The 21,861-nt window shown below is 50.7% G+C and overlaps 1 protein-coding gene across 1 annotated transcript; it reads left to right on the forward strand.

The window, feature by feature from the left end:
- Positions 1 to 864: 864 nt before the first annotated feature.
- Positions 865 to 20,709, forward strand: LOC120703821 (protein argonaute PNH1-like). The gene is made up of 23 exons (XM_039988004.1): positions 865 to 1,081; positions 13,496 to 13,993; positions 14,155 to 14,366; positions 14,497 to 14,643; positions 14,751 to 14,884; positions 14,984 to 15,093; positions 15,254 to 15,360; positions 15,656 to 15,794; positions 15,916 to 16,032; positions 16,775 to 16,882; positions 17,000 to 17,071; positions 17,158 to 17,280; positions 17,386 to 17,545; positions 17,635 to 17,756; positions 17,852 to 17,989; positions 18,107 to 18,249; positions 18,380 to 18,442; positions 18,715 to 18,778; positions 18,857 to 18,992; positions 19,272 to 19,345; positions 19,905 to 19,999; positions 20,093 to 20,124; positions 20,273 to 20,709. The coding sequence occupies exons 2-23, from the start codon at positions 13,574 to 13,576 to the stop codon at positions 20,440 to 20,442; spliced, it is 2,886 nt and encodes a 961-aa protein (XP_039843938.1). The 5' UTR covers positions 865 to 1,081; positions 13,496 to 13,573; the 3' UTR covers positions 20,443 to 20,709.
- Positions 20,710 to 21,861: the final 1,152 nt, after the last annotated feature.

A 21,861-nucleotide genomic window follows, 5' to 3' on the forward strand; every position in this document is an offset into this window, starting at 1 on the left:
GGCGGCGGCCGGCCTCTGGGCCCATGGAGCAGCGACGGCGGCGGCTCCTCCGGGACAAGCCGGTGTGGCTTTTTCTTGTTTGCCCCAGCTCCGGTCCTGCTTCTCTGTACAGTTCGCTCGCGTCCCGGATGAAAACGAAAGGGGGGAGTAGACATCGAGACGGTGGAGAGCGGCAGCCCCCCACATGCCGTGCGGAGCCAGCGCCGGCTCGACCGGACCAGATGGGAACACCGGACGCAGAGCCGGGCACAGCCCAAAGCCTCCGCGGTGGCCGCGCACCGCGTGCGTACGGCGGCGGATGCATGGCATGTTGCCACGCCATGCACGCGAGCGAGCCTCTCGCCGAGTCGCTCTGCCCTGGCCACGCCGCCGCCTTCGCCCGGCCCGGCCGCCCCCGCCGCCGCGGCAGGCACCGCACGTCCGCACCGGCGCCGTCAGCAGCGGATCGGAAGCACTACCAGGTATAGTATCGAGGAACGGGCAGCAGGAGCAGCCGACTCGAGTTCCGCTCCAACGTCCATCCACGAAACAGCGGCAGGTTCGCGTCCAAAAAAAGACATTCCTCGGCAGCCCTCTCCCTCGGCCCTCGCGCCGCGCCGGGCGCGCACGTCTTTCTCGAGCTTTTACGGCAGCGACCGGGCGGGGCTCGGCCGGTAGGCGCGGTAACTCCGGGAAGAAAAAAGGGAAGGAAGCGGGGCGCGGCGAGCGAGCGAGAAAAGAAGCGGCGCACGTAAAAAGACGGCCTCCGGGAGCGTGCGCGCGCGCGACCCCGCCCGGGCGCTTTGCTTTGCTTAATTGCTTTGGGCCCTTCTCCTTTTCTCCCCCACGGCTTTATATAAGCTCCGTCGCGTGCCGCGTCGTTCCGGATGGCATCCTAGCCTATTTGTAGCAGCCCAAGTGCCGTCGCCGTTGCCGCTGCCCAACGGAGAAGAGAAAGGAGCTTTGCTCCAAGGAGGAACTGCTGCTGCTCTACAAGACTACGAGTCCACAACCCAACCGGCTTGGGAGTTCCGGGCAGCGTTGGTAGCTCATCTTGAAGGCCCGTTTCGCCACCGCCATCATCTCTCGCCGGACTCTTCAGGTGCGCTGCTGCTAGCTTCTTTGTGCCCGTGCAAAGCTGGATGTTGACAAATAAACTGTTCATGCAGAGCTTGCGTTTTCATGTTGGCCGTGAGTTTTTATCTTTCGAAAAAGAAAATGCTGGCCGTGAGTTTAGTTTAGCTGACCCAAGTGAGCGGGGGCAGCTTCCATGCACAGCACGGCAGTGAATCCTAATCCTATTCGCCAGAAGATTTTCTTCCTGAGGAAAAAAGTTGGCACTGGAATCACACGGGCGCGCTGCGGCAGCCGAGCTGATCCGTGCCTTTGCTGGCGCGCGCATCTGCTGTGCCGTTGCCGTTGCTGGTGGGAGAAAGGATAGCTAGGCAGGGATACTGGAATAGGGCAGCACTGGTGCCTGTTCTGCTGGTGCACGCCGCGCTGCCGTGGCATTTATGGGCGCGCATTCTGCAGGCTACCATCGCATGCATGGTTCGGGCCTTCAGGGATGCTCCTTGAGATTTTTTTCCCCCTTTCCTTCTCACCCTCCCCATCTCTTTTGAGACCGGCCGGCCGGCCGCCGGCCGTTGCTTCTTCTTTCTTGCTGTGACCTGTGGCCGTGGCTCGGGTCAGTCGGAGCTTTTGAGGCGCGAGCTGAGCTGAGCCCGAGCCTGTGCCCTGCCAGCGCGCCGCAGGCAGAAGCGACTAGAGAGCTAGCAAACCTGCTTCATTCGGCCCCAAAGCAGCCCGCGCTGGCGTGAAGTGAAGCCAGCGACCTCACTCTCGCTCTCACCCGTTTCTCTCTCTACCTCCCAGTCCTCTTTCTCTCTCTGCACTGTCGAGATCCTAGTCACGCGTCAGCGCCGGCGTACGCGCACGCCGCCCCTCCCCTGCAGCCTGCCCGCCGGCCGGCCATCAATGCGCGCCAACGTTTTCCACTTTCACCTACAAGCTCATGATTGCCGGGCTTGTTCCCTTCCCGCTCGTCGTCTTCCTCCGTCCGCGCTTCGCCGTCGCGGCGCGAGGAGGGGCTCGCTCGCCATCGCCCGAACCGCCGAACTGATCCTTGGTCCTTTTTGCTGGCCCCTTTCGCCACCCTCGTTGTTCCTTCGCGTGCCAGCGCCAATGGTCTGTCCTCTCGGCCGTGTTTAGTTACCAATCACATCAAAATTACATAAAAAAAACAAATATCCGTATGGAGTACTAAATGAAATATATTTACAAAATTTTTTTTAGGTATGAGTGTAACTTTTCGCGACGAATCTAGTGACGATAATTAATCGATGATTTACTACATTGATGCTACAGTACCATTCTCTAATCTTGCTGTCAAAGACCTCATTAGATTGGTCTCGCAAATTTACCAGAGATCCTGCAGGTGGTTTGTAATTAGACTTATTTAATACTCTAAATTAATAGTCAAAATTATATAAAAAAATTCGCGAAATGTTTTCCATCCCAAACCAAACATGGCCCTCACTGCGACACTCACTGGTGGGCAGCTTAGCTAGCAGGTGAGGAAAACATTTGTAGAGACCCTTTGGGTTGGGCCCTAGGAGATGAATGTGGCCAAGCAAAGAACTCGCATTTTTTTCTGGTGTTCCTATAAAGAATAAATCGTATTTGAAAAAAAACGAACCGATGCATTTTAATTTTTTGGGGGGGAAAGTGTTGTCTTATTAGCAAATCTAAGCCACTTTCGTTGTGGTTACACGGATCATCATTCATCAATACACAAGAACAGCCTTTGGTAGATCATGTGAGATTCTCCGCATCTCCTCTCTGCACGTAAAAGGAAAACAAAGGTGGAATTCTGAGGGGAAAAGAGGAGAGCGCATGCAAAAGCACGCCGCTTTTGGCCACCACAGCAAGACGGTTAAACAAAACCCCTAGGGGGTTCATGGGTCCGGGCCAAAAGCTTCTCTCTCGCCAGCCCGCCTAGCTAGAGCCAGAGCAGCACAGAGAGAGAGCGGGGTAAAGCTTCCGGCTACAGCATAGCGAGTGACTGGCCTGCCTGCCACCGGTCACCCGTCCCATCCACCCGTCCGCCCATCGCCGATCAGGGCTGCTGGGGCATCGCCCGTCGCGTCACCGTGGCATGATAAGCTCCGGTGGCGATGCGGGCATGCGGCTAGCCGTGACCTGAGACGGTGACGCGATGCGCCCGTGGCCGCGTTCCTCCTGGCCGCGCCGCGCCGCGCCGACGTGACGGCTGGATTCTGCCGCCCGCCGCGGCGGCCGTTGCTGCTGCGGTCACGGATCGCCCCCGCCAGGCCAGCAGCCACTCCGGCGTGGCTGCCTGTACGGCCACGGCATGGCGCGCGACGTGGGTAGGGGGATGCTCGGAGATGCTTGCGAAGGTGGCACGCCGCACGCACGGCTTTGCAACAGTGATTCCAAGAACAATGGATAATGCAGTAATGAGAGAGGCTAGTAAAGCACATGGCATCCTATACCCATTCCTAGACCACGCCTTCAGCAACCGGCACTGCCGTAACATCAGCGAAAGGCTAGAAAGGGGCAGGGGGTTCCCCGAAAGGAACGAACGCGCCCGTGGCCGTGCTCCGCAAAGCGGGGCAAAAAGGAGCTCGCCGGACCACCCCTCCCCCAGCTCGCGCGGCGTGCTCCGTCCGTCCGCCGGGGCCGGCCGGCCGGGACCAGCTAGCGCCATCACCACCATCATCTAGTTTAGCGTGGGCGTGGCGTGGAACGGGCACGCGCGGCGTCGGCGTGCGCGGGCGGGCGGGCGTGCGATCCCGGCTGGTTTGGTTGGTGGAATAGGGTGGGGGTGGCGCGCGCGCCGGCAGCTGCCGCGGCCGACCGGGCACGGGCGGAGCAGATGGCGCGTGCACGCGCGCGTGATCCCCCCCCCCCCCCCCCCCCCCCCCGGCGTCGGCGTGCTCCGCTCTTTTGGTGCGGCCTGCACGTTGCGTCGCTGTCCCCGCCGCGGCCATGCCTCGCCACCACCACTCACGCAAAAAGGCACGGGTGAAATGGGCGGGCGTGGGGGCGGCCGCGAGTGCGGCGCCGGCCCGGCCGGCCACTACGCACGTGACGCGGCCGCGCTATTGTAAGATCCACAGGCACCACCACATCCGCATGCGTGAATGAAAAACTCGCAGTTGTTGGGATCTTTTCGCCTGGCCTGCGGGATCGGAGCGCAAGCGCATGCATGCACGGCTGGCTGGTGGCCTGGTACGGCGGGACGAGCTCTGCTCGCCATCATGGGCGTCCTGTTTCAACCGGGGCCATGATTGCTGCGCTCGGCCATCTGCAGATACCGAATCGCACGCCACGCCTCCTGGATACCAAAGCTGCGCCGCGGCGTTCACGATGGCCCGTACCCGAGGCGATCTCGTCTCTCTTCCTTCTTCCTTTCCCCAGCGGGCCGTGCCGGGCCATCGCTTCCTTCGTCGCGGCGCGTGCCGCGCGCCCGGCTCCGTCTCGGCGGTCGGTCACGCGATCAATCATGGGCGCGTCGCACGGCGGCGACGTATTCTACTCCGCCCCCCCCCCCCCCCACACCTGGCGCGCGCGCGCGGGGCCAGCGCCCAGCGACGGCCACGTTGCCGCCTGCACGTACAAGATCGAGCCATCTCTACTGCCCGTTCCCACCCCCAGACGCTGTAAACACAAAAAAACGTCACATTAAATATTTCGACAAATGCATTAAATACTAAATGAAGTTTATTTATAAAACTTTTTGCATAGATGGACTGTAAATCGCGAGACGAATCTAATGAATCTATTTAATCTATGATTTTGTAATAGTGATGCTACAGTAAACACCCGCTAATTATGGATTAATTAGCATTATTAGATTCGTCTCGCGATTTACAACCCATCTATGAATTTTTTTTGTAAATAGACTTCATTTAGTACTTCAAATTAGCAAGATTCTTTTGCAAAAAAAATTTGTGTTTCAACTAAACAAGGCCTTATTGTTAGAACACTTTGGATCACCTAGGAGTGGATCGAGTGGATGAAATGACTTTTATTGTGAGGAAGTACCTTGCTTTAGCCTCTGTGACCTCCATGGTGGGGCAACGTTCGTTGATGGAGGCTGCGCACAGGCAGCGACGGGCGATGTAGAAGTTGCAGTGCCGGTGCCGGTGGTGATGACGTCCTGCGAAGACAGTGGCATGGTCGACGGCGATGGTGCGTCGCTGGTGGCGCTTCCCGCCGCAGCAGCCCTTCCCTCTAGATCGGGTTAGGGTTTAGGACGATGGGAACTGTAGCGGCGGCGAACCTCATAACCTGAGCCTCTAATCCCCACCTCCACTTTATAGGGCTGCGTGACGGGGGCCCACCAGCCACATTTTGGGCTGGGCGTCCCCGATCAGGACGCGAGTCAAGGTTGGCCCAGTCGTTGGACTGGCCCGATGGAGATCAATACTAACATTCTCCCCCTTGATCTCACCTTTGTATTTTAAAATTTCTCAATTTAAACTTAACTCTTTACTTTCTTTTTAGTTGCTTTGCTATTACCCTTATCTCATTGCAGATCAGTACATAGAGCGTGCCTCATCATTATGGTTATTAGTTACCGTCAGACTTAACAGCCACAATGTACATTTCTGTATTAAAACAAGACCTTAACCTTTCTTTGGGCCCATTAGTAATCCAGAAATCATAGCCCTCCCGTAAAACCCATGTCGACTTGGGCGGTAGGCCTTTGGTAAGCGGATCCGCAAGCACTTGCTTGATACTTTGGTGCTCCATGATTTCATATGATTCTGGATTTTCTCCTTTGCAACACATAACCCATTGTCAATGTATTTGGCAGCATACTTGACATGTTGCAATAGGAGTGAAAACATTCGAATGGTATATTGCTGTTGTCTACCATCATCAATTTCGGGTAATGATTTCCTTAACCATTTTGCCTGTTCTGTAGCCTCATATAATGCTAAACTTTGGGTACACGACCCACAATATCACAACTATTTTGCTTTGGAGTTTTTCCACAATAAAACTCCAAACTCGAGTGTTAGCTACTACTGTGGGCTTCACTAAACTCGCCAAAACTTGATTTCTTTTTACTCACAACCTTTTGAGAGTAAATGTTTCTTTCTTACTTAGCATGAGGCTGACAATATTTTGCAAAATTACAATACATTCTATAACTCCATTCCAGTGATCTATTGCTGGACTGGACTTCTGCCAAAATGTCCCGGATACTTGCGCTATGTCAGTGTAAATTCTTTTGAGCACTAATTTTGCTTCCAACAGCTGAAGCACATGGAACCTTTTTCTTTTGATCGATCATATAACGGTTCCTGGAATCCTAAAAATTCCAAAACTATTACCCTTGACAATAAGACAGGCGTAGGCTTACTCGCATGCATACTATATATCTTTCTTAACTCTTTTCTAAGTATGCTCTCTGAGATAATCCTTAATACCCATTTACTTTTATCCCAGTGAATTTTCATTTCTAGAGCGAATGATTTTTCACCGAGATTATTTTTTCAAAACTATAGGTCATAATAACCTTCTTTGAACTTTGTAGGAAAATAATTTCCCATCTTCAAACTTTGCATATTTGCAATTTGTCGTCTTGACCTTTAATTAAAACCCAAAACTTTCTTTGTTCTCATAAAACTTTAGATACCACTATTCTGATTTCATTAGATGGTATTCGGATGTTCTTTTCTTTCCACAACAAAACCATTTGGTTATGTCATGTATATACACTTTCTCGTACAAATCTTCATTGGAAGATATTTCACCAACATCCATCTGATGCAATTCTAAAAGTAGTATGCGCCAATGTCACTATGATTCTAAAAGAATTCTTTCATGAGATTGTACAAAATGTCTCATTAGAACGTATCCTTTGTCTTTGCGTAAATATTTTGGCCACAAGTCGTACTTAGCGACTTTCCATGTTCCCTCTGAAGTCACATTTAATCTTGTAGATCCATTATTGCCTACTGTCTTGGCTCTGTTAGGAACTTATTCTATGTTCCAAAATAAATTTGAAACTTCTAGGTCTCATGACATCTTTTATGGCTTCTTGCCACCTCGATGAATGAGACACCTCAATTTCTGTCATTCAATCAACACCTCAACATATGATGAGACAATTGTAGTGCTTGAATCATAGGAGTGAACATACAGTCTCACTTCTCTTCAAGCCTTAGTTCTTGGCATACTTACTCCCCCAGATTATCCCATCTATTGTAAAGCTTGTGTTTGAGTTCAGTCTTTACAAGCCTCGTAGGGTGCTTCAAGCACCACATTTTCCTTTCGGTTGATTTGAGGCTTAACTATCTTTTCATCCTATTTGGAGCTGAAAACTCTATAAATTTACTTGTTTTTGTAATTGGGGTATCAATGTTATGACCGTTGTACTCCCTTTTCGGTCATATTCTTCTTTAATAGATCTTTCTTGCTTTAAAAAATGCATCGCATTTAACTTTGCGGGGAAATCCTCTCTAAATCTTAATCTTTATTGTCTTTCTAATCTTTCTCCCCCTCGAAATATGGCACAAACTTTATTTCCATAATTTCGAAACTATTTTTAACACTTGTGAACGAGGAGCCTTTCATTACTAGAACTTTATTCATATGACCAAGTCACACAAAATAATGGGAGTACTATTTTCTTGTTTCTTTTCAAGAGCTCCTCAGAGTTCTTGATTTGTTGCACTTTCAAGAACTCATCAAGTTCTTCATTTTGCTATACTTTTGCAAGTCATGCTTGCAATTTTGGTTCGCATACAACTTTCTTTTTGTCCTTCGATTCTTTTCAAGTCACTATCCAACATGCCACTATAGTAGTGCATGAGAATTGTTGGGATAATTTTAAAAGCTCCCCCAGATTTCTTCACTTTTATGTGATACTCATGTCACACGTGAGTCATCACAAAAACTTTCCCTGTCATGCAGGATATGAATGGTACAAGTGCCAAAACTTTTCCGACTTGCGGTAATAAACTTTAAATGCATTGGTAACACATGTTTAATTCAACGGTGGTCAAATTGAACATGCGTCAAACTCATTTCAACCATTATCTTTACTATTGTTGAAGGACGAAGAAACTTTGGTCGCAATGACTAAAACATGCATATATACTTTATTTTCTAATTAAATCTTCCCGTTGGTTCCAATTTAATCAGAAAATTTAACAAATCTCTATATTACAAAAAACTTCAGTGAGAGAAAAACCAAAAACCTTTCCGAATAAGTTGCATCTCTTTTCCATATCAACTAAAAATCAGAATGGAACAAGCACTTTTCTTTCTTAACCTCAACTATACAGCTGAGTAACCTTAAAACTTTATCTGTAATATTGATCAGAATCAACTTTTATTTGTTAATTTCTCTCTATTTGGGAAGAATTGTATGTCTTAATTTAACGTTGGTCAAAATTAAAATATACAACTTTCCTTTACTTTCAATTCTATATCACCGTTGGGCAGAAATAGAACACATGACAAGAATAAAAATTATAATATTGCCATCATCAACTTTGGTCAGAAAATAATAACATTATAATAGATTTTCAATTTCTTTTCTTTTAAGAGCAAACTAATGCTCAACTTGACACTTACAATGGTAAAATGGTGCCAAAACAACCTTTCTTTGACTTTCAACAGCGGAAGCTTTTCTCAACCTTAAAATTACAGGCTCCTTTTTCCCACAAGGAAAAACTCATCTGAGTTTATCTTTCTTTATTACAGAGGAGAACTTTTCTTTCTTTCATAAGCTTTTCTTTGTCTTTCTCTATTCTCTGAAAAATTGATCACTTCGATGCAATTCAGAAATTCAATATTGAACTTAAACTCATAATAAAAATTATAATATTGCTATCATCAACGTTGGTCAGAAAATAACAATACCATAATTAACTTTAAACCAATATCTTTCTTCTCCTCTATTTAAATTGTTCCGTTGGTTCTAATTTAAATAGAGGATGAAACTATAACTTTGCAGCGGAAACCTGAAAAAACCATATTCAGAAGCATTTCTATACTCTTTTATTCTCTATACAACATACACGTTGGTGCGAAATTGAATGAAGAACAAAATATAATCAAATTCATCAAACTATCAATGAAAAAGGCTTCTGAAAACAGAAAAAATAAAAGCTTTCTCTACTATGCTTGTAGCCTGGTCGCGAAAATAACCCAAGGCCCACACTCTTCGCGCGCGCCCAGCTCAGCCCGGCAGCTCTCTAGCGCGCACGAGCCTGGCGGCCCGCGGCCCGCTCATGACATCTCGGCCCAGCCACGCAACACGGCCCGTCAGCTGCCGGCCGATCCTGACCGTATCACAATCGGACGGCTGTCCGGCAATCTCGCCAAGACAAAACCCCGACGCAGCGCCTCCTCTCAGAACCCTAATTTCATTTCTTCTCTCCCCTCTCTCATGCTGGCGTCGCCGCCGGAGCTCATCCCGCCGTGCCGTGCGCACTGGTCACCGCGGGACCGAGCAACCATGGCCGGGGCGCACCGCACGCATGTGCTGCTCGGTCCGCCGCCGTGACCGGTCGGTGACCCAAGCCTTCCTTCTTTTCCTTCGTGCAGCACACCTCAGCAGTCGCGGCCGGCGAGTCCGAACGAGCGCAAGAGATGGCGGCGCCGCCGTGGCGCCCCTCACCGGTGCACGCGTGCGGCCGGACCCGCGATCGGCGCCGTCGAGCGGCACCTCGGTGGTGCCCTTTGGGGCCCCCACGAGCGCACCTCCGGCGTCCAGGCGGCGAGCGGCGGTTCGTCTCTGTGACGCGCCCCGGCGGGTGGCGGCTCAAGGCTGTCCCGCGCAACGGCGGTGATGGGCATGGCGGGAGCAGTTGAGCGGTGCCAACCCCTTTCACAGCTAGGGTTAGTTTGAGTTCTTTTCTTCGATTTGCATCGAAATGTCTCTGTTTTCTTTCGATTCGGCGTCGAATCGTCTTTCCCAATTCGATCCACACACTAGACTGGCTCTTGCTTTAGACTCTGTGACCTCCATGGTAGGGCAACGTTAGTTGATGGAGGCTGCGCACAAGTAGCGACGGGCGATGTAGAAGTTGCAGTGCCAGTGCCGGTGGTGATGACGTCCTGCGAAGACAGTGGCATGGTCGACGGCGATGGTGCGTCGCTGGTGGCGCTTCCCGCCGCAGCAGCCCTTCCCTCTAGATGGGAACTGTAGCGGCGGCGAACCTCATAATCTGAGCCTCTAATTCCCAGCTCCACTTTATAGGGCTGCGCGACGGGAGCCCACCAGCCACATCTTGGGCTGGGCGTCCCCGATCAGGACGCGAGTCAAGGTTGGCCCAGTAGTTGGACTGGCCCGGTGGAGATCAATACTAACACTTACTGCTGCTGCTAGGGTACTCAGCAACAGCGATCTGCGCAGTCAATTGCTTGTCTTGTCGTTTGCCCCGGCATCCGTGCCTAATCCCCCCATTGTCCCGGCCGTTCCGTACGAGCCCTCCACCTGCTAAGACTGACTCCAACAACGGCGACGCAAAAACCAGACCCATTCCATGTATAGGTCACGTTACAGTGAAAAATCCTTCACCCAAATCTTATTTTCTCCAACAGAAGCCCCAAATCCCTCACCCAGCGCCAACCGCCGCCGCCGCCTTCCCCTCCTTCGTGCCCTCTCCTGCGCCCCCTCGCCGGTCAGCCACAGGGCCTCACGGGCGGCGAGCAGCCGAGCGGGCGTCGAGCAGGCAGGCGCACGGGCGGCGAGCAGGCAAGCGCGCGGGCGGCCGCAGGGCCACGCCTTGGCGCAGCCTCACCGGGATCCGCCGCAGGGCCTCGCCGCTCACCCGCGCCGGCCGTGACCCGCCCCGACTCGCCAGGCTCCCCGCTCCTCGCCCGCCGCGGCCCCGCCTCGCCCCACCGGCCGTGCCCGCCGCGGGCTCGCCTCGCTGCTGATGCTCCTCGTCGCGTCGGCGGCCGCACCTCGCCTTGCCGCGGTCCTACCACTGCGGAGGCCGCACGCGGCGAGGCGGAGGCGGAGGCGGTGGAGGGGGCCGTGCTCATCGCTGTCGCGGTCTGGGCGCGGCAGGACTCGAGCGGCGGCGGCGGCGGTGGAGGCGGGAGGGCAAGCGACGCCGCGTCGGGGGCCGAGTGGGATGGCGGAAGGGACGACGTCAGGGCGGCGCGGAGGCCGCACGCGGCGAGGCCGAGGTGGAGGCGGAGGCCGCCGTGCCCACCACTAGGAGCGCCAGCCATTTGGGTCGTCTCCTTCGAAGACGCAGTTTTGCGTTCTCCATGAGCTCGTACCCAAAATGGTTCTGGGTACCCTGTTGGAAGCGGTTTCTGGCAACCCAAACGACTGTGCGTAACCCAAAATGCATATGGGTAGCGTTATTGGAGACAGTCTAAGTACGTACTACACTCTGACGGTGTTTGAGCCGAGCGTGGCTGATTCTGACCCACCCATCCGCAACCGAGCGGCGGCGGACCCGCCCGCCTGCGCCTGCGCGCCCCTGTCCGCGGAGGAAAGCCGCGGCCCCAGCCGGTCGACGGCGGGCAGGCCACATGATGGCGCCTTTTGAGCGGCCAAGCACCAGCAGGGCGCATGCATGCCTACCAATTCAAGTCATTCAAACGTACTCTACCAGCAGCACGCCGGCCGGCCGGCCGGCAGCTAGCGACCACCCGCCGGCCGGCCCCCAGCACTACCAGCCACCGGCGGCGGCGGAGGACAACGCACGCCCGACGCGCACAGGGCGAGGAGGGATCGCCACACGCATCGCCAATACACATGCGCGCGGGCGGCGCCTCAGCCTCCGGCCCGGCCTCGGACTGGTGGGCCGCTGGCTTGGCTGGCTCCGGTGGCATGGCGCGCTGGCCTTTGTGGCCGCTGGTCCCCCGGCACCGGCAGCCGGGCCAGGGCTGACGGGCCCCGCGCGGCGGCAGCGACGCTGGCTGCTCCCGCCTGCCTGCGCGCTGCACGCCGGGGGCCCCGCTTTGCCCGAACGCTCCGATTTGTCCCTCGGCGCCCGTCCCGCCCCCCCGACCCCAGAGCCTCGGCACGCACGCCCTTGCTGTACGCCGCCTCCGTCTGCCGGCCTGCCGTGCCGTCCCGTGCCGCCCCAGCAGGCCGGGGCGCCAGGCCGCCGCGCACGCCGCTGCTGCCTGCGACGGGCGACGGCACGTCCTGTGCGCATGCTCTCTCGTAGGCGCCTACGTAGACGGCTGCGGCTGCGAGGACAGGGGCCCTGCTGCCTGCTTGGGCCGGCCGGCCAGCCGCGGCCGGGCACGGGCGCGCGGGCTATTAAAAAACTTGGCTCGCCTCTCTCTGCCTCTGCGGCGATTCTATTCTGCAATAGTGGAGCGCCTTCTTGTCGGGGGCACGCTTCCAAAGCGCGCGCGCGCACGGCCGTCGAGGCAGAGGAGGCGAGCGCACGCAGCTGCGCTGCTCCTCCTTTGCCGCCGCCGCTCGCGCCCAGGCCCAGCCCGGTGGTTTGGTGGCCTGAAGCTTCGCATGGGCGTTTCAATAATCCGCGGACCATGCCGGCCGGCACCTTAAACTACTATACTACTACTAGCACCACTCTATCACTTCGTTTTGTTCGTTCCAGTCGCCTTGGGTACCGTAGCTCTTCGTTTCCGGGCCTGCAACCGGGACACTGCATCTTTGTTTTTCTTTTTTGGGTTGGGTTGCGTTGCGCCTCTTTGGTGTTCACTGGCTCTGTCAAATGGAAATGGGGCTCGTGGTACGCTTCGGGACCGAACACCTGCTGCGCCTTGTCACGATCCGCGCCTTAACAGCGTTCCCCCTAACACGACGGGGCGGCGAACGCTAGGCGCCAACCACACGAACATGCGCTGCACTTTTCAAAAAAAAATCCCCATCCATCCCCGTTCCATTCCGTCCATCCGCTTGGGGAACGCCACCGTCCCAAGCCCGGCGCGGCGCCCCACCCCGGCCGCGCCCACCCGCTGTCTCGTGCCGCCGTGCGCCCCCCCCCCCCCCCCCCAGCTCGTTTTTTTTACGGCCCGCGCCCTCACCGCACCACGGCTGCCTGCACGGCGGCGCCGTAGTACCAGCACAATCCCCGGTTCTCCGACGCCTGCCACCTTTGGTAAAAGCAGGAGGAGCGGAGATGAGGAAATTCAACTCCATGGCTGCTGCCGCTTGCCCGCTTCCGCGCTTCGTGTGCTTTCACTTTCACTGTGCTAGTGTGATTATTACAGTACCGCGTCGCCGCCCTCGCCCAGGCCCCAGCAGGTCAAACCTGCCCGCCTCCGCGCAGCTCAGCTCGGCTGCCGCCCATCAGCGCCGTGCCGGGGGGGGGGGGGGGGAGGGAGAGGTTCTAATGCCTTTCTGTCACGCGCCGCATTAATTTCGCGGCGAGAGAGGAGTGGGGACTGGGAGGACGGGGACGGACGCCTATTTTTACCGCGGCGGCCTCGCTTCGTTTTCACCGTGCGGCGGCTTCTGCTTCTCGGCCCGTTGCTCGCGCGTTCTCTCGCTACCCCGCTGATCACGTTATAAGCCTTCGCGCAGGGGTGCTGCTGCTGCTGCCGCCGCGGCTGTCGGGTAACGAACTCGCTCGCCGCGCCCGCCCCCCAGTGGTCCGGTCACATGCTCGAGGTCCTGGACATGGCGCCACCGCCGCAGGCGCGGCACCAGCAGGGGCCCGCCGGGGGCGGCGGCGGCGGCGGCGGCGGCCACGCGCCGGGGAGGAAGCAGCCGCTGCAGAGCAGCGTGGCGCAGCCCAAGGCGGAGCCGGCCGTCGCGCCGCCGGAGGGTGGCAAGAGGTGCGGCGGCGGCGGAGGAGGGAGGCGCCGCGGCGGGCGCGGTCGAGCCAAGGCGGTGGCCGCTGCCGCGGCGACGGCGGAGCCGAGGGCGCCCCCGCCGCGCACGGTCATCGGGCCGCCCGTGCCAAGCAAGGGCCTGTCGTTCTGCCGGCGCCCGGGCTTCGGGACCGTCGGCGCGCGCTGCGTCGTCAAGGCCAACCACTTCCTCGCCGAGCTCCCCGACAAGGACCTCACCCAGTACGACGTAAGCGCCCCTCTCTCTCTCTCTCTCTCTCTCTCTCTCTCTCTCTCTCTCTCTCTCTCTCTCTCTCTCTCTCCGTTCATGGTTCCACCCACGGCGGTCGGGCGCAATTGAGATCAAAAGGTGAGACCTTTAATTTTCTTCTGCGCGGGTGGGTTTCGCAGGTCAAGATCACGCCGGAGGTGAGCTCGCGGGCCGTGAACCGGGCCATCATGGCGGAGCTGGTCCGCCTCTACCGCGCGTCCGACCTCGGGATGCGCCTCCCGGCCTACGACGGCCGCAAGAACCTCTACACCGCCGGGACGCTCCCGTTCGACGCGCGCATGTTCGTCGTGCGCCTCGCCGATGAAGACGACGGCACCGGCGTCCCACCTCGGTACGCGTCCCCGCCCGCATTTGTTTCCACCACCACTTGCGCCGCCCGCCGCCGCCTCGTACGTCTTTCTTAAAGATCTTGAAAATGCCCGTGCCGTACTGACTCGCGAGATTGCGTTGCGTCCCCGCAGGGAGAGGGAGTACAGGGTCGCCATCAAGTTCGCCGCGCGCGCCGACCTCCACCACCTCCGGCAGTTCATCGCCGGGCGGCAGGCGGACGCGCCGCAGGAGGCCCTGCAGGTGCTCGACATCGTGCTCCGGGAGCTCGCCAACCAGAGGTAATTACTCCACCGGCGCGTGCATTGATTGCAGCGCCACGCATTGCCCCTTGGCGTTCTTGGCTTTGAGGAAGCCAATGCTAATGGCGCTTCTTCCCCGTTCTTAGGTACGTGTCCATAGGACGGTCCTTCTACTCGCCGGATATCAGGAAGCCGCAGCGGCTAGGCGATGGCCTCCAGTCCTGGTGTGGGTTCTACCAGAGCATCCGGCCGACCCAGATGGGATTGTCGCTTAACATCGGTGAGTTGTGTGCTCCGGCTGGGGAATATTTGTTGCCCTCATGCATGTGATTTCTTGTTTGTCCTTTGGCTGATGCTTACATGGCGATGTGGACGCTAGACATGTCGTCTACGGCGTTTATCGAGCCGCTGCCGGTGATCGAGTTCGTGGCCCAGATATTAGGGAAGGATGTCATTTCAAGGCCGTTGTCCGATGCTAACCGAATCAAGGTAAGCTTACTGTAGGGAGCAAGGAATCTAGCATAGAGCTACAGTGACATGTAACAGCTGCCATTTTAGCTGGTTATGTCCTTACAGTTTTGTGCTTTCCCTAATGAAGTACGGTAATTCATAGTATTTAACTGCGTAATTTGCTTATTATGCCAAGCAGATCAAGAAGGCACTGCGAGGCGTAAAAGTTGAGGTCACTCACCGAGGAAATGTAAGGCGGAAGTATCGCATTTCTGGACTGACAACACAACCAACTCATGAACTGATGTATGTTTTGATCTTACTGATTTTTTTTACTAGCCCCTGACCATGTCTTGTTTGCATATCTGTTTTGGTACATGATCTAACCTGGTTCAATGAACATAAAAGAATGGTATAACCTGTTCATACAAAAGGAACGAAGGTCATGCCACCTCTAAAGTATAAGCCCAATTTGGGGTTATTTGACTTACCTAATCCATGTTATCACTGAAATAGATTTGACCTAATAAAATACATGCCGTTGAAAAGGCTTTTAATCGCAGTCTTCTAAATCATGGAATCGATTTTTCCTAATTGACAGTTTCCCAATTGATGACCAAATGAATATGAAATCCGTAGTGGAGTACTTCAAGGAAATGTACGGGTTCACCATTCAGCATCCTCACCTTCCGTGCCTTCAGGTTGGAAACCAAAAGAAGGCAAACTATCTTCCGATGGAGGTCAGTATGTTTGCTAGTGAAGTCACAAACTTATGCTCACTTGTCAATTCTTTGTTATGTTTCTAGTGTCAGACTCTTGTGGTGAACATTGCAATGTTGAGATTGAGACATTTCATACTAGGCCTGCAAGATTGTTGAGGGCCAGAGATACACGAAGAGGCTGAATGAAAAACAGATCACATCATTGCTAAAGGTTACGTGCCAAAGACCTAGAGAACAGGAGATGGATATTCTTCAGGTGAACTTTTTAATTTTAACTCCATTATTAAAGAAGAAATAACTTTTCAACACACATGCTATATGTTGGGCCGCGTTTGGTTAGGGGGTGAAAAAGTTTTCATAAAATCTTTTCGCCCCTTTGACCACTAATTAGAGGTATTACATGAAGTCTAATAAAAAAATAATCTTCACAATTATGGTACTGTAGCATGTGTAATAAGGTCTCTGACCGCATGATCGGAGGATGATTAGGTGTGGTTACTGTAGCATCACTGTAGCCAAATCATGGTGGGACTTGGCTCATTAGAATCGTCTCGAAAAGTTACACCCATCCGTGAAAAGATTTCGCAAATAAACTTCGTTTAGTACTCCATGCATGCATTCGTCTTTTTGTGAAATTTTTTTCACCTTATGAACCAAACATGGCCTTGAGCTACTTATGCTAGGGCTTAACTGAATGTTCTCTGTTGAAAACTTACATAATACATATGATATGTATAGCTAGATGTACTAGTCTTCTAGGGTTTGTATTTTAATTGAACAAACCTGAAGACAGCAACTCACACACTATGCCTGTTCGTAGTTTTACCCTAGGAGTCCCTACTTTTATTTGCCTGTGGTCCAAACTTTCTATGCAGTGGACCTTGAATAGACAGCCATTAATGCTGCTAGGGTTTTCACTTTCGTAAGTGATGGAATTTATTAATCCACACTATTAGTTAAAATGGTTCAAAAGACTAAAAACAATTATTGCTTTTCAGACAGTTTATCAAAATGGATATGAGCAAGATCCATATGCAAAGGAATTTGGGATCAACATAAGTGAGAAGCTAACCTCTGTTGAAGCTCGAGTCCTTCCTGCACCTTGGGTACGAATAATCTTATGCCATATTATTCATTTTTTTCTTTTCGAGAGTACCTTACTTTATTATTCATGAGGAGTTGCTCATTGTTGACGCATTAAACGTGATTTTTTATGGATTCAGTTGAAATATCATGATACTGGAAAAGAGAAAGAGTGCTTGCCACATGTTGGTCAATGGAACATGGTAAACAAGGTACAGTCTGTTGTGCGTCTCATGTTTGGCGATTATGGTGTTTGATCCAACTACTTTTGCACTTGAAAAGAAACTCATTTTGGCAGAAAGTGATCAACGGATGCAAGGTGAGCCATTGGGCCTGTATAAACTTCTCGCGGAGTGTTCCAGAAGCCACTGCTCGGGGGTTTTGCCAGGAATTGGCACAAATGTGCCAGATTTCCGGCATGGTACTATACCTCTCATTTCTGCTCACATTTACGCACAATACAAGTTTCTGTGTAAGCTGAATCTATGTGCATCTTTTAATTTGACCTCCTGAATGAATATTGCAGGAATTTAATAGTGAGCCTGTGATACCAATATATTCAGCTAGACCGGATCAAGTAGTAAAGGCACTTAAACATGTGTATAATATTGCATTGAACAAACTCAAGGGTAAAGAACTTGAGCTTCTTCTGGCCATCCTCCCTGACAACAATGGTCCATTGTATGGTAAGTGTCATCTGCTAATTGCCTTGCATATATAGTTCCTTCTCCTCGAACACTTATGTATTTTCCCAGATATAACTTTATATTTTCAGGTGACATCAAACGTATTTGTGAAACTGATTTGGGACTGATATCGCAATGTTGCTTAACAAAGCATGTTTTTAAGATCAGCAAGCAGTACTTGGCAAATGTCTCCCTGAAAATTAATGTTAAGGTACTTACCACTTGTTTATGCATCAAATATGGTATAGAACAGTAAATCAATAAGACAGCTCACAGTATTATTGACTAATGGTGCCATTAATTCAGATGGGAGGAAGAAACACCGTGCTCTTGGATGCTATAAGTTGGAGAATTCCTTTGGTCAGTGACATACCAACGATTATATTTGGTGCAGATGTAACACATCCTGAAACCGGGGAGGACTCAAGTCCATCAATTGCTGCGGTGAGGCTCATTACTGCTTCTTCTGCATCTACACTTAGTATTTTTCATCATAATATCCTTATCTTGGTATCAAAAATAAAAAACCGGAGTCTCTTTTTTCTAATATGCTGCTTGCAGGTTGTTGCATCTCAAGACTGGCCAGAAGTTACAAAGTATGCCGGATTGGTTTGTGCTCAGGCACATCGGCAGGAGCTCATTCAGGACCTTTACAAGACATGGCATGATCCTCAGAGAGGGACTGTAACAGGCGGCATGATCAGGTCTTCATCTACGAATAACGTTACATTCTAAAGTGGAAAATATTATTAGATGAAGTACTATCTATTAGCATAATTATAAAAAATCCAACTGTCTGTATTGAACTTAATTTCTGTGATATTTCTTTTGCAGGGAGCTGTTAATATCCTTCAGGAAAGCCACTGGGCAGAAACCATTGAGAATAATTTTCTACAGGTATGTTTGTGTAAATGCTGACAATTGTCTCAAGCTGGTAGATGGCAATAGTCACTGTAAAAAAAAAGATGGCAATAGTCAAATATTGCTGATGACTATTATTTCAATCATTCCATGTGAATCTTCACTAAATACATTAGGGTGTAGGCTAGCGATGCATCATAGAGCGGAAGTAGCCATTGTTAACACTCCGTTATTTTGCAACTAAATTATTCATTTCCTTGCAAACACTAAATATTGCTTATGTTAAGTTCATTAAATTTCGCTTTCAGGGATGGTGTTAGTGAAGGTCAATTCTATCAAGTTCTCCTTTACGAGTTAGATGCTATCCGTAAGGTTGGATACACTTTATGTTTTCTTACATCGTTCTTCTAATCGCTTTCTTAGAGTTGACTAACACGTGCTTTCTTTCAGGCATGTGCATCCCTAGAACCAAATTACCAGCCTCCTGTAACATTTGTTGTGGTTCAAAAACGTCACCATACAAGACTATTTGCAAACAATCACAAAGATAGAAGCAGCATGGACAAGAGTGGAAATATTTTGCCTGGTAATCAATGATTCATTCCTCTAATTCTTTGTTTTAGATGTGTATCTAATCACATATTTATTTTAAAGAAATGGTATCTATCAGATATACTATTTCATCAACTAACAAGTGCTTTGAAGTTTGAAGATGTTTCAAAAATTTTACCTTGTCAAGTTGTTAAGAATCTGGCCACTCTTTTGAGATAGTCATTTTTTATTTTTTGGGTGTGGGTGTGGGTGTGGGTGTGGGTGTGTGTGTTAAGCACCTTGTTTTGACTGCTCACTTGTTGCATGGAAACAGGAACAGTCGTTGATTCTAAGATATGCCATCCAACAGAGTTTGATTTCTACCTCTGCAGTCATGCTGGAATTCAGGTAAGAATAATGTGATAGCCCCTCGTGGAATCCTGACATAGCGTTTCAGTTGGAATATTCTACCGTACTGAATTTGTCATTTTTGATTAAATAGTATTGAAAAGACTTGTCATATGTCTATTCCATCACTACGCCTGGCTACCTAGAGAAGGGCAGAAGGCCACATGCTAAAAGAAAAACAGATTGGCCTTGTTTTGATGCGTAAACTTTTGGGTGTAAAATATTGTAGCACTTTCGTTTATATTTGATAATTATTATTTTGTCATGGGTTAATTAAGCTCAAAAGATTCATCTCGCAAATTATAGACAAACTATGTAATTAGTTATTTTGTTTAGCTACATTTAATACTTCATGCATGTGTTGAAACATTTGGTGTGATGGGGAATTTTGTAAAGTTTTGAAATTTTGGAGGCAACTAAACAAGGCCTAATCCTATGGTCAGCTTTTTAACCATGTGATTGTACAACTATGGTACTTGGTACTTGGGTTCCGTAGCATGGGAATATATAGCGGGATTCTCGGTGCTGTACTAGAATGACTGATGTGTGATTTTACCAGGGAACAAGTAGGCCTGCTCACTACCACGTCCTCTGGGATGAGAACAATTTCACAGCAGACGAAATGCAGACATTGACAAACAACCTTTGCTACACGTAAGGCACTTCTGCTATATGCTATTTTTGACCCTTGCACTTAGGACTTTGTCTTTTGAGAATTTTCTTAGCTTGATGTACATGTTGATGCAGTTACGCCCGGTGCACACGCTCGGTTTCTGTTGGTATGTTCTTCTGTACTTTACAAACATTTTTCAGTTCCGCAAAAAAAGTTTTTGCGAGTTCTCTATTTTAGTTGTTGACTCTAGCGTGCTCGTACCTATCCAAAAAATAACCCTGACTTGTTATGTTGTATCTTTTGCTTCTTAACAGTCCCGCCTGCATACTATGCCCACCTGGCAGCATTCCGGGCTCGGTTCTACATGGAACCGGAGATGTCAGAGAACCAGACATCAAAGAGCTCGAACGGCACCAATGGAGCCTCGGTGAAACCCCTGCCCGCTCTGAAGGAGAAGGTGAAGAGGGTGATGTTCTACTGCTGACAAGGAAACCACTTAACCACTCACATGCTGTAGCTAACTTGGTAGAGTTTAGTAGCGATTAGATTAGCTTTCTCCGGGAATGGAAGAGAGGAGCATTTGGATCCTGAACAACCAATCTGTTGACTGCCTATGTAAAGTACTCTGAAGCGCCTGTATAATAGTTCTTGGACCAGATGTCATCCAATCTGATAAGTACACTAAGAATCAAAGACGGTGTACAGACCTGCAGATCTTTTTTCTGGTCGATTTTGTTGACAGCTGACAGAACTGCTTAAGATCCATGCATATGATTGATCTCCTGCCAATGCAGCAGGATTTTCAAGAAAAAAAAGGCATATATGATCCCTTTTTGTGACCTTAGGATATACCAAACAGGCATAATAAATTTTATAATGCAGTAACTTTGGTTCGATTTGTAGGACCAGTCTGTAAACAAGTAAGGATGAATGTCTGAAACTATAACTGAAACGGACTGAACTCGATCTATCAGGGATTCAGGGGTCTAGAGTTTTGGTCAATTCTAGCAAACTGAACTCTGAACTCGATCTATCAGGGATTCAGGGGTCTAGAGTTTTGGTCAATTCTAGCAAACTGAACTCTGAACTCGATCTATCAAGGATTCAGGGGTCTACAGTTTTGGTCAATTCTAGCAAACTGAACTCCGGTTGGGTTGAATTCACCTACTCCGGACTTATGGAATAGACGAACTACAATATTTAACAGTCAACCACCAGCTGGTAACAAGTATTGGCCTCACATCTTGTTAATCCTGGGAGTAGCCTAACCCATGTAACATAGGAGCATTGAGGTCTTATAAGATATAGCATATAACTTGGCATGCCATCTTGGGATTGAAAGTAATTAGGACTGCTACGCTAGGAGTCGAGAATTCTATCTGTTGTTGAGAATGCCATCTTGGGATTGAAAGTAATCCTCCTACGTTCGAGAAAAAGAGAATGGTCTGTTATAAGTACATTCGGCAGTAGTGCTGATGACCTGGGCGACGACCCTCCATACAAAGAAATGCACGCCATTTTCCTTGCAGATGTGTGAGGTTTACTTTGCATATTTCAGAAAATGCCATGCATTTTGCCACGATAAACTGCTTCAAGCAAAATGAAAAAAAAAGAGTTACCGAAGAGGACTTAATGACTATGACAACATACACGGTGCTTTGCTGTGGACTATGCTGCAATCAATACAGCAATGTACCCTGATGTTCCTTCAGTTAACTAACTACACAATGCCCTAAAATGCTCTCCCCAGTTAATTTTCGCTGTCCTCTGTTTCTAGTAGACCCCTGATCCTATTTTGTAAGTCAACAGGTCTAGTACTCTTTTACTTCTCGTCCAAGAGAAACTCTGGGCACTTCAATATCTAGAGTGTTATGGCCATTTTGGTTTAATAGCTTTGGGAGAT

The sequence above is a fragment of the Panicum virgatum genome, chromosome 4K, assembly GCF_016808335.1.
Source record: "Panicum virgatum strain AP13 chromosome 4K, P.virgatum_v5, whole genome shotgun sequence".
In the NCBI taxonomy this organism is placed as follows: domain Eukaryota; kingdom Viridiplantae; phylum Streptophyta; class Magnoliopsida; order Poales; family Poaceae; genus Panicum; species Panicum virgatum.

Excerpts from the sequence above, each read along its gene's own strand:
- LOC120703821 (XM_039988004.1), top strand. The coding sequence starts at position 13,574 with ATGCTCGAGGTCCTGGACATGGCGCCACCGCCGCAGGCGCGGCACCAG. Across the intron at positions 14,367-14,496 it reads GGCACCGGCGTCCCACCTCG|GGAGAGGGAGTACAGGGTCG; the intron begins GTACGCGTCCCC and ends GCGTCCCCGCAG. Across the intron at positions 15,795-15,915 it reads CAAACTATCTTCCGATGGAG|GCCTGCAAGATTGTTGAGGG; the intron begins GTCAGTATGTTT and ends ATTTCATACTAG.